Genomic DNA, 13,311 nt, shown 5'->3' with positions numbered 1-13,311 from the left:
CATTTGCTTCACACAGGCGAACAAATCAGAACAGAGAGGAGCCATTCAGAAAGTTGTCCTTGGGGGGGTCCCCCTGATTTCCACAAATGGGTTCTCCCCACCCCTAATTCACCAGTAGTTTTTAAGTAATGGGTAACAAGTTATTTCTGAGAATCTTTTTAACAGCTTTATTGAAGTATAATTTAGACACCATAAAATTCACCCATTTTAAGTGTACAATTTTAGATTTGTACAGCCATCACCATAACACAGTTTTAGAATATTTTTATCACCCCAGAAAGATCCCTTGTGCTCACCCCAGTCCCGCTAACTCTGCTTTCTGTCTCTTTCTGAGAATTTTATTCTGAGAAGAAACGTTACTTTGGATGGTTTTTAAAAAGGAACATTTGTTCATTTTATCATCTCATTTGTCGGCACATTGTATTTTTAACCAAGAGCTGGTCACACTTTCCAGGAAAGAGATCTGAAGCCAGTTGTGCCAGTGCCTTTCAGCCTGACCTTGGACATGAACCCCCCCCTCCCCCCCCCGCCTTATGATGTTTTTGAAGTCTAAATCCCACCCATAAAGGCAATTTGAGAAGCAGGAACGATAAGTGTGAAGGAGCAGCATTGGGAAGACCAATCTAGAAAGCAAGGCTCTTTCCCCCTCAAGTCAGATAGTCTTCTGACTGATTAAGGCAAGAGTGACATCTTTCCAAATTCCCCCACTCCACTTCTTTCTGGAAAAAGCCTAACTGTTTAGGCACCCTGCTTTTTTGATCTGAGACAGCAGATTAGAAACAAGAATCTATCTTCCCCCAATTTTCTCTCACTAGTTAGAAAAACACTGTAATTAGATTGGATGTCTGCTGCCATTCAATTCTTCAGTTTTTCTTTGGCTCCAAAATCATTATGCAGTGGGTAGTTTCTAGTAGGCAGTGTTTTCAGACCATTTATCATTCCAGTTGAAGCAATTATATTTAACTGACAACTAACCATTGGTTGTGGAGAATTGTTTCCAAATATTATGCCATCAGACATATATCAATATATAGATGGTTCTTACTTTCACTGAGACAAAAAACACCAGGAACTTGTGTTTTTCAATATTCCTTCAAAATACATCTTCTTAGTGATCACAGAGAATGCATAGTCATTCCTTTTAAGACAAATCAGTTCCTTAAAATTATGAAAAATTTAAAATGTGTACATGAGTCATCTATTACAGAGCTAAGCTATTTGTCACGGTATACCTTTATATCAAACATATTCCCTAGTGTTTCCTGCCATTTGAGTGTTAAAAATAATTAGAAAGAACAATCCAGAGTACTAATTGGGCATTGTCATCTGTCTGAAATGGACAAAGAATTTTCCTTAACTTAGCCTCCAAGATAGGCCAGTAGTTTGTCGACAAACAGTTTTACTGGGAAGGGAAGTAAATTTCCACTGATCACACTGGCATAGCTCCCAGTTTGTGTTTATATCCTCTCAGTCAAGTCCTAAGAGAAATATGTATTGTGTCCCTTGTTGTTCATAAGTCTGAAAAATGGTTTCTTCTTTGAAATCAGCATAAAGCACCACCCACTGGCTTCCAAGGGAAATTTTTATTTCAAACTTATTTATAAGCTTCAAAAGGAGTTCTGAGCAAAGTAGCAGGAGGCTATGAGTAGTGTGTTTAAAAGTATGCTTAACTTATTACACAACAGACTTGGCTTTTTGGCAGAGAAAAGTAAAACTCAGGGGAGAAAATGTGCAGTAGGCCCCATCCAGGCAGGTTTCTTTGTTGACTGTAAACAAGACACCCAATCCTTAACAGGAAGTTGGCCTTCATATAAATAATGTGTGTTGTCCTAGGATCATTTGATTCTGTTTTCAAAATGAGCATGTGTGGCAGAATAAACTGGAAGGGAGGCAGCAGTAATTGATCAAGATTTCCAGGAGCATAAACAAAATATTTTCAAAGCAACCTTTTGCAGAAGAATTGGTGTTAAATCATTGTTGCTAGATGGTATGCCCTGGTTGTATGTAATGGAAGGTTAAACAGATTCTTGAAATAACAAAAACACCCTTCAAAATGATCTATTTTTCCCGGGCAATACAAAAGGGGCTTGCCCATTTTTGTTTTGATTGCTTCAGCTTTAAACAGGAATGGTAATTTCAGTACACAGGCACTTTAGTACCTTGCATGAAAGCAAGACATCAATTGTTGAGATGTAATCAGAAAGTACATTGCCTTATGTTTTATTTCCTTTAATCATTCTTCTTCTTTGATGGAGTGCTGGGCTTTCTAATAGAAAAGGGGAGTTTTAGAGTTGCAGGCTTAGAAGAATGGTTTAGAATAGCCATCTTTAGTTTTTAAATTGCCAGGAGCCTGGTAATAACATGTCATTTTGAAGGTAATTGTTAACTATACCGTTATATTGATATAAAAAAATGGAGATCTACCTGTGAAAATAGATGTTAATAGCAAATCTGGTATTTCCAAGCCAATAATTGGAAATATTTTTGAATGATGTACCCTATAGTGCATTGCGGAAATACTGACATGCTAAACAGTATGTTTCCTCATTTATTAGAGAACATATCATAGTCTCATTGGTAGGATATTCAGCTAGTGATCATCAGGAGATTTCTTTTCAATGATCTTGTTCAACTGTCATTCCAGTTCTCATTCGCTTCCTCCCAATTCATTTAAATTGCAATATTGATCACACTGCAATTAAGTGTTTTTTGGGAAATGAAATTCAGTCCTATTAATCTTACTTAATTAACTATTCTAAGTCTTAAGAAATTTTTTTTGCTGCCTGAAAGAGTTATTAATAAAGTTAATAAGAAAGTAGTGATCCTCAAGATCATAGTTCTGCAATAAAAGATTTTTGTTGATAACTCATAGCTACTCCAGCAGATCATATGTTGAAAAAACAGCCCGAAATCACCTCGGGAGGGAAAGTAAAACTACTTAGATTTGAAATACAAAGGCTATATGATGTACAGGATTTCTCTTTCCCGGAAGGTCCCTTCCAAGTACATGTTTGGTGCCATAGTGTTGTGCATGTTTTACCCTCTTAATTATTTTTGCCGGCAATGTTCCTATTTCAGAGTGACCAATAGCTTCTATTGTAGTACTGTGTGACCAAGAGTTGGAAGAAAACTGAGGAAGACGTTTCAGGAAATGTTAAGGGAGAGTAACAGGCAGTCTGAGGAGATAGATAGCAGGGGTCATGGGAGAAGAAAATAAGACCGTGCAGCATAACTGCAGTCATTCATTGTTGTCAGTTACTTCAGTCTGACACGTTGGCAGGCCTCCTCCCAACATGGTTGTTTTACTTGCCCTGGCTCATTCTGGGTAGACTTGAGCTATTTAGCGCAGCAGTACTTGTTTCTCGGATTTTCTGCCCAGGCTCAGCAGGTTTGCGAAATCATTGGGATTTGGACAAGGAAATTACAAGAGGCTCAAAGCCTATTTCCAACACTTACTGAGCGCTTAGAATGACTTGGCCACAGAGGTTGGCACTAAAATGCAGAAAGGAGTAAGACAGAGGGTCTGCCTTCATGGAGCTCATGTTCTAATGGGAAAGATAGAGAAGTAATGAAAACTGTATCATACAATGGAATAAGTGTTTTAATAGAGCTATGGAAAACAAACTGGGAGCGCAGAGGAGGGAGTAACTAATCTGCCTGCACAGAGCATAGGGGAAGGAGTGAGCTGAGCTTTGAAGGATGGGTAAGAGTTGCCCAAGCAGCCAAGATGAGAAGGCATTCAGGATAGAGGGAATAGCATGTACAAAAGCAGAGAGGAATGGAAGTATGTGAAAGTAATTGTAAATAGTTTGCTATAGAGGCAAATGAGAGGGGAGACTGAAGAAGTAGGCAAGGATCAAATCATGAAGGACTTTGTATGCCTTAATAATAAGGAATGTGTCCCTTATCCCATAGGGAATATGGAGCTATTGAAAGGTTTTAAGTCACACATTGAATAATCTCTATGGCAGGAGTGTGGACGGTGGTTTGGAGATAATAGGTACGCCTAGAGACCAGGAGACCAAGAAGTTAAGAAAAACTAAACTAAAACAGTAGTAGTAGGAATGGAGACAATGAAACTGGTTCAACATATTTTAGGAGATATGATCAATGGGAGTTTAGTAATTAATTAGGTTTAGAGAATGAGGAAAAGAAGAGCTATGATGATGCCCACCATTTTCAACGTGGGTAAATACAAGCATGATGATACCATGCATAAGATGGGTAGGGAAAAGAGGAGGAAGAGCAGGGTTTGGTGGGCGTGCAGAAAAATAATGAGATCAGTTTTAAACTCGATGAGTTTGAGGTACTTGGAGTGGGGCATCCAATTAAAGAGATCTAGTAGGAAACGACTTGTCGGGTGAGAACTCTGGACGAGAGAAAGTTTCAGCATATAGAGGTGAGAGTTAAAGTTGTGAGAATGGATGAGATTGCCCAAAGAAAATGATTGCACAGTATTTTCCAGCATTTTCATAAGTCAGTATCTCTATTTCCTGCACTGATGATAGTGAGATATGGTCCAAAAGAGTGGAAAATTCAAGTCTTTTTCTTATATCTTTGAAGTGCATTCTAGCAGTATGATTTCTTTTCTTTTCACAGAAGTAGATTACCTTCCTGACTGTGTTTTGCTAAGGTTAAAATTAAAATTGACTGATATTCCCTTTTCAGGAACCAGTTGCATAGTGAGAGTAATTTGAAGTCAGAGAGGTATATGCCAGGCATCAGGAGAAAGTCAGGCAGAGATGAAAACTTAGCTACAGATGATTCACAGAGCCCAAAGTGAACAGGAGACAAACGTTAGTCATCAAATGCTTTATTGAGGCATTCAGAATCAGCATTAAAGGGACTGGGTGTATTTCCCCATTTAACAGATGGACAAACTAAGCCAAAGCATTATTTTACTGTTTGTCGTGGCTGTGCAGTTAAACAAAACCAAGGGCTGTCTGCTTCACTCTTAAGTTCTTTTATGCCAGGCCAAAGCGCCTTCTTGCTTTGAACAATGAGAGGGAAATTAAAATGTCACTGAGAATATTGTGTGGTAATTGTTTTATTTTTTTTCTTTCTCTCTCTCTTTCTTTTTTTTTTTCCCCTGGCTCCAGGAATCATACATAAAGGGAATGGAGAAAATATGTTCATTTCCCAGCAGCCCCCAGTCATATCAACCATAATGGGTAATGGACACCAACGGAGTGTAGCCTGTACCAACTGCAATGGCCCAGCTCACAACAACAAACTCTTTGCTCCTGTTGCCTTAGCTTCTGGCCCTGATGGTAGTGTGTATGTTGGCGACTTCAATTTTGTAAGGCGAATATTTCCCTCGGGAAACTCCGTTAGTATTTTGGAATTAAGGTAAGTCTCCTCTAATCTCTATGTTTGCTTAGCGGATAAAGGCAAGAATGAGATAACATGAAGAGACAAGGCAGGCGTTGCCAGAAGGAGCAGAAAATGAAGTTGCCCGTATAGTAGCACTGAGCTAAGATGCAGGAATAGGGACAAAGGACATAGGTCAACATGCCCACTGCTCCTACTTGAAGGAACCTTTAAGCATTGCTTTGGAGAACCAGGAAGCATTGACATCCCTGTATGTGTGGCCCTCCCTGTGTACATTGCCGTCATTGACATGGATCTCAATACTTCCAAGTGCTCAGGTAAGTCACTCAGCCCCTGCTGGCCACTATGAAGATTGAACAAACATATCTATTCCATTCTAGCAGGTAGAGGTGTTGCCAGATCCAAGAGGCTAAACTTTCTAAGTTCTCTAGGTTCAATCTTTTGAAGTGGTCACTTCATAAAAAAGAAAATGGAAGTCTGTGTTTGTGTGACATGATAAGGGAGGAAGAACTAGTTTTTTACCCTGAAAAGCTCTATCTCATTGGGAAATAAATGATTAAAACATTCATCTTTAGACTTTCTCACTCTGTTGTAGGAATTTTCTTGACAGTACAAAGTATTTTGACACTTTTTGAAAGGAATTCATGCCTTTTAGTATTCCATGTTCTGAAGTTCCAAGATTACAACTAAATAGACCGTGGCTTAATCAGCTTTATTTCTCCCTTTCTGAGGTTATAAGACACAAACATATGCCCTCTGGAGTCCCAGAGAAGGAAAACATCCACTCCCATCCCAGTAGGGATAGACAGACCTGCTTTCTCTCCCTTGAGTAAATTGGTAGAACCTTCCTTCTAATTGGTTATGACAGTTTTATCGCTGACACGTGCCTTTGGAACATTAGGCTGAAAGTTTCTCTATGTCCCAGAAGATTTTGATGCCATCCTATAAACTATTCCATAAAACAATTGTTTTGACCTCAAGGATAACCTCATTGACTTGAAAAGTAGTGACCAAAAATAGTGACTAGGAGAGCAGAGACACTAATGGAGCAACGTGTATGTACAGAGTACAAAGGCCAGTCAAAACATATGAAAAGGCATGGGTCATTTTCATTTAATGCTTTGTTCACACAAGCATGGAAATTTGGTTACATAAGGACATTCCTCCAAATTTTTCAGATTCTCATGCTTGCTTTGGAATCTACCTCTCTTTTCTCTGAATTAGTCCTTCGCACCTGGCTGGGGAAATCTTCTGGTCCCAAGCCCCCATCCTTTTCTCACATTAGTTCACTCCAGTTTTAATACATTTCTTAATTATAATTGCAAAAGCTGTCATAGAGAAGAAAGCTACTAAATCCCTTGGCTAACAAAAAAAAATAGACTGTAAAGATTTTATAAAAATAAAGCACATCTAGAGAGTCTAGAGAGGTGCTAATTCATAGCACCCCTGCCCTAATCAAGTGTTCATGTACCTCAGGAGGTCACACCTCACAGGGACTTGTCGTTTCCATCCGTATGTCTCTTTGGGTACCTACTTACTGGAAAGTCAAGGAGGAAGGCCAAGATGGTTGTATGCCTGGATTTGGAAATGATTTATACAACATTATACATTGTTTTCAAAACCCTAGGGATGCTTTATCTACATGATGCCAAACATAGATGGAGCACTTAACAATTCATTCACTGTCAGAATGTTTCCAGTCATGTAGATATTGGCCATGAAGGAAACATAGACCTTGTCTTCCTGAGCCTTTATAGCTAACCCTAGAAAGCCTATATAGCTAGCCCCTATATAGCTAACTCCTTAAAGGAAAAGTCTTAGAATTATCTATAAAATAATAACAATAATCATGTTACTATAAAGAAAACCCAGCTAAGTCCTTTCCTTTGTAATTTAAATGCAAATTTACCTAAGTTGGAGCAATTGTCATTCATCGATGAGATTCTCCCTTGGTCGAGGATCCTTAACAGTTCACAAATTTGCATTTTAGTCCAAAGTACCTTATGACCTTCTACACAAAGTCATTTGAAGAATAAAATAGAGTGACTTGGACCGTAATTGCAAAGTGATTTTCTCAGTATAAAGAAAAATTAGCTTCCGACAGTATGAAGTAGTGTCCATTCCCTCTGTTCGTTCTTACTCCACAGTGCTGTTTTCCCTCATTCTCGTAACTCTTCTAATACATAGGCGTGCACACACCACCATGAGATCACACACCCAGGCTCTCTTGCTTAGCCTGAGTTTGCCTAGCTGGCTTTTCTGAGTTGACATCCTTTAGAGTAGTTCTTAACATTTTTTTAATTCTCAGACCCCTTTGAGAATCTCTTGAAGGCTTTGGGCCCTCTCCCCAGGAAAAAACACATTCACACAAAATTGTACTCTTCATGCCCCCGCCCCGCAGCAACCTACTCCTGTGGATGAATTCCTTTTATCAACTCATGGTTAAGATTCCCTGCCTTAGGTTCAAGGAGAAAAAAACAGTTCTCCCTTCTTTACTCCAACACTCTTGTGATTGGCCATCAGAGAAATAAGCCGACTGAATATACAGGATTATTTTGACTTATTTGACAGGTAACTTTCTATTTGACTATAGTCAAAACCATCAAACCAGTTTATGTCAGCAAACATTATTTGTCATTTTTACTCAGAAATTAATACGGTTCTTACTGGATTAGATTCACTTTTCTTTTTAAAGTATCTATCCTGATCAGTAGCCTATGCTGTATACATTGCATCTTGCACATATAATTGGTGAATTTTTATATTTGCTTTATAAATTTTCCAGATTTAAACTTCCTGTGGAGAAATAAGTTGATATAATAAGGCTTTGCTATCTTAAGAACCATAATGTTTGTTGAATTCTGCAGTATGTAGATAGCAACTTCATTTTGTACCAGTTTTTTGGTTAAAATAAGTTCACTTAATTGTCCCCCTCCCGTGCATATTAGTCATTTTGTTTGGTTGAGTCATCTGTTTCCTTGGAAACACAGACTAATATAGTCATTATGTTATTGGTTGCATTTAAAACTTTGAATGGAAGAGCAATATTATCAATAGGTTATTACAGAAAGGGATAGAGAACATTCTAGATCTTCACTCTCTATAAGGTTATTCTTTTTATAACCTAACTACTCTGTTCTCTGCTTCTCTATCTATAAAACTGACCTCAAGTTACTATTTGAGCATCTTCTTACATGTCTTATACAGTTTGTCATTTTAGGATCCACAGATGTGTAGTTCTGAGCCCAAAGTTTGATGGCATTTTGGGAGAGCATATAGCTTGCTACTTCTGGATACCCTTCTAGATTTCCTTCTCTTCCATCTTCTTATTCCATATTGGGCCACATTGAGCAATTCCAGATGCCCCTTGACATTTCAAATATTGGACAACTATAGATTTTTTCTACCTCAGCTCTACTGATCCAAACTGTCTCATCTGACCTCAAAAATAATTTCATTTTCATTGGTTGTCAATCATTTATTATCTCTAGCTGGTTCCCTATTGGCTGAATGGGGAGAGTAAGAAAAAGTTAAGTATGTCATTATTATTAGCAATATGCCAAGAGCAACAATGTTATTTCTTGTTATTTAAGTAAATAGTACCCCTTTGCCTGTTTCCTACACATTTCATCTGCACATACACATCTTGGTGCTTCCTTCCAGTGGGAGATTGAGGTAAGATAATAAAGAAAGGAAGCTTATAAGATCATGCAATTAAACCTTTAAGGGAGTCTCAAAAATACATTCTCTGAAGATTTTTTAGAGATAGATTCATTTCTATGTGACACGGTTTAGGTCTTGGTAATCCCTGGGGGTTAATTTTATACACACACATTTCAGTAACACAAAAGTGACGTCACAGATTTGTGAGCTTAGCATTAGAAGAGTTCCTGGAGGTGTCTGGTACAACATGGTACCCACCATGTCTCTGACAGTTGGCTATCTTTACTTTGTTTGATCCCTTTCAATAACAGGAAATTTAAATACCTCTAAGACAACCCATTACGTCTTTGGAGTGCTTGTTAGAAAATTCTTCCTGGGGCCGGCCCAGTGGTGCAGCGGTTAAGTTCACACATTCTGCTTCGGTGACCCGGGGTTCGCTGGTTCAGATCCCGGGTGCAGACATGGCACCGCTTGACAAGCCATGCCGTGGTAGGCATCCCACATATAAAGTAGAGGAAGATGGGCACGGATGTTAGCTCAGGGCGAGTCTTCCTCAGCAAAAAAGAGGAGGATTGGCAGCAGATGTTAGCTCAGAGCTAATCTTCCTCAAAAGAAAAAAGAAATTCTTCCTTATATTAAACCAAAATCTGCCTTGGTGAAACATCCACTTGGTAGAGGCAAATGTTAGCATCTGAAGCAGCACAGAAGCCTCTTCCTTCTTTTACCTGGCAAACTCTCACAAGTGTGAAGACACATATCATAGTTTCCTGAGCATTCTCTTTTTCAGTCTAAACATCCCCCAAGTCCTTCAACTATGTCTCACTAATTATGACTTTATTTCTTTTCCTTTGATTATGGCCTTAGGGCCACTTCTCAATTTTCTAAAACTAACTGGGATAACTATTTAAGTAAAAATAGGAGACACCATATGAAGTGCTTTGCAAGAATTCAAATATGAATATCCTCTTGCTCTCTTCTCATCTTCTAATTTTGCAATTCTATTAGAAAACCTATTAAACATGACTGGAAATGATTTATTCTTTATAAAAACCTCATGCTGTTATTGTTCAAGATGCTGTTATTCTCCAGATATTTATTTTGTCCTTCCCTTAAAAATGAAAGAAAGAAAAAAATAAGAACCTGGCAAATGCTTCTTGGTACCTTGAGTAATTTGGACTCAGCAAATGTCAATGTGACATGAAAATTTCTCTTGAGATTTTACTGTTTCTTTTGCAGTGACTGGTTAATATTCCCTCCATTGTTCTCAGGACTCGACTCCTGTCATAGACTGAGGATTGGGTAGATCCGGAATAGCACCCATGCAGGGGCAGCTAGCATGCTGAGGGGCAGTGGGACATGTACAGCACTCTGCTGAAGGAACAAATGGAACCCGAACTTTGAGAGCTCTGAAAATATCTGAGAAATGACAAGAACCATGCTCTTATCAGCAGTGCTGGAGCTACCGATAGACAAACACTATATGTAGATGAAATAGGTGGTTATCTCCCAAGTTTGCCTCATGTATTAGCAGTGGCACTCAAAAGGCTCCCTCCACCTCACCCAAAAACGTCTTCACTGGCCTTCTACAGTGCCCAAAAGTTTCACTCTACAAAATGTGTTTCTTCGAGTTGAGACATTGCATCTCTATGAGTCCCTAACATAAGAACCTCTGTTATAATGACCCATCGAGCTAAAATCATCCATTAGTCCCTGGGCATGGCTTTGTTTATCAGATTGATTTTCAAAGGAACTACTAGCTGAAACCAGGGCTCTAAAACACAAGACTGGTAAGTGGTGATAAGGGCAAAGGACAGAACCAGAGCATGGGGGAGGACAGCCTTAGATGAGGGTTGCTGGAGTTGGAAACTCTAAGAAGTCAGTTAACAGCAAGAGTGGGAACTGGTCTTCAAAGGAAGAATACCATGGAAAGATGAGCAGGGAGGAAAGTCTGTTCTTCCAACATCAAATATTGCTGGCTGAGTATAAGGAAAGAAGCTAAGAACAAAATGAAGAACAACGAAAGTGTTTCAGCCACCACAGAGCAGTCCAGGCAAACTCTAATGATGCCAGGTCACTAGGTAGTAACTCCAAAGTTGGCATATCCCCTCTTTCTCCATCCCCCACCTCACAACAATATAAAAAGAATGAGTTGAACATTATGCTAAGTGAAAGAAGCCAGACACAAAAGGATACGTATTATACAATTGCATTTATATGAACTATCTAGAATAGGCAAATCCATAGAGACAGAAAGCGGATTAGTGGTTGCCTGGGGCTGAGGAGGGGAGGACTAGGGATTGACTGCTAATGCATACAGGGTTTCTTCGTGAGATGATGAAAATGTTTTGGAACTGGGTGATGATGATGGTTGCACAACTCTATGAATGTACTGGAAACTGCTGAATTGTACGTTTTAGGAGGGTTAATTTTATAGTATATGAATTATATATCAATAATTTTTTTTAATTAAAAAAGAAGAATAGATGGCCCTTTTCATCATTTAGATCCTGAAAAAAATCAAAGATCAACTTAAAGGAACATTTCTTGCTCTGAAAAGATTTGCAATTCCACTCCTTTCTCCTCCTAACTCACGACAAGCTTCAAGTCAGCCAGTTGCCAGGTGGTGATGCCCACTGACGGGCCCGGGCACTTGTGAAGAGCTCACACACTGGCCCCTCAGCGTGTAGTCAGACGCTAGCTAGACAGCAGACCGACTTTGGTGGTGGCTCAATCCTAAATCCTTAACGAAAAGTAATTCTGAGACAGAACAAGGTCACACACTGGAAATAAATTCCGTCATTTTCGCTTCCTCCCTCTGAGATGTTAATGAGAGAAGCTGCTCTGCATAATATGGGACATCTTTCCCAATTCACAGTGACATTATTGGCAGGATCAGAAGCAGCTGCAAGAAAGTCAAATCATCCCCCTCTCCACTCCTTACCATCACCTAAGAATTTCAAAATCCTTTGTAGCCACACAAATCGTTCTGCACCATGAGATTCTGTTATAGATGAAACCATGTTTAATGAGGTCCTTCTAGTAATTTCACAATTAAATTTCCTTCAGGAGGATCAACCATGTAACAGTGATTACAGCCAGTCTCAAGCACACTCACCCTGTAATTTAGAGGCCACAAAAACCAGCAAGTGTCCAGAGATAAAGAAACAAACAAGTTCAAATGCCCGAGGCCAGGTTTCTCATCAGAGTTCCCCGTCCTTCCCTTTTGACCTTTTGTGTCAACCCACAAGATGCCCACCCTTTTGTGGAGGGCCGAAAAAACAGAAAAGTCAGTGGATTCTGACCTGTGGGCCAACTAGTAAAATCCCAGAAAGATTCTCTGTTAAAAGGATTGAATCAGTAGTAGAAGATAGCTTCAAATGAAATCATTTTGTATCCTTTCTTCTTGCCTGACGTTTCCAAAAATGAGAACATTTTCTAGTTTAGATAAAAAGATTTGTTATCTTCATGTTTTTCAAAATGACGTAAGGGCCAGGTTTAAAAGGATTTTAAAATTAAAATGACTATATTTTACAGATGATTCTAGCCTTTTCGTTCTGGGAAGATTTGACCCAAAGTCAGGCCTGTATGCAGATCCGTGTGAGAAGCCTCATATCAGGTCCCAGAGTGAAACACCCTAGGCAATACCCTTTGCCAAGGTTGACAGATCAGGGACCCCCGAAGTGTTCTACTTCTCCTGACCTGACAGTTCTGTTTGCCTACCCCAGCTGCTCCCTTGGAGAGTGAATAGCTGGAAGACACAAGGCCCTACTGGCTGATGTACGTGATGTTTGACTGAAGCTATTTTGATGCCGGGGACGTTCTGTCACCGTCTACGGGAAAACCTTTCTACTTTCGATTTGTTAGGTTTTTTTTAACATTGCTAAGTAATGTGCTAACATCCCTGTCTTACCTCTGAGATTATGTGAGCGGCTCAGGGTTATGTTTGGGATGTCTGTTGCACACAAGACGAAAACAAAACACTGATTTAGGGGCCAGCCTGGTGGCGTAGTGGTCCAATTCACGCACTCCAGTTCAGAGCCCCAGGGTTCATGGGTTCAGATCCTAGGTGCAGACCTACACACCGCTCATCAAGCCATGCTGTGGCAGCATTCCACATACAAAACAGAGGAAGATTGGCACAGATGTTAGCTCAGGGCCAATCTTCCTCACCACCCCCCCTGCAAAAAAAAAAAAAATAGTGATTTTGCATTTTTGATAAGGTGCCTTTCAAAACAGTATCTAGAATGGTCAGACACTTTGCAGTGGCTACTTCTTCAAACTCTAGCCCTTAAACCTTATTTTGTATCAGAATCACCA

At 39.4% G+C, this 13,311-nt stretch overlaps 1 protein-coding gene across 2 annotated transcripts in view; it reads left to right on the top strand.

Annotated features, from left to right (window-relative positions):
- TENM1 (teneurin transmembrane protein 1) overlaps positions 1–13,311 on the top strand; it is a 735,430-nt gene that overhangs the window by 616,805 nt on the left and 105,314 nt on the right. For both annotated transcript variants that reach the window (XM_070604355.1, XM_070604354.1), the window contains one exon: positions 5,100–5,349. In XM_070604355.1, coding sequence (XP_070460456.1) covers positions 5,100–5,349 — 250 coding nt within the window. The remainder of the gene's footprint in view (positions 1–5,099; positions 5,350–13,311) is intronic.

The sequence above is a fragment of the Equus przewalskii genome, chromosome X (assembly GCF_037783145.1).
Source record: "Equus przewalskii isolate Varuska chromosome X, EquPr2, whole genome shotgun sequence".
Lineage (NCBI taxonomy): Eukaryota > Metazoa > Chordata > Mammalia > Perissodactyla > Equidae > Equus > Equus przewalskii.
This window is presented reverse-complemented; position numbering and strand designations above follow the sequence as displayed.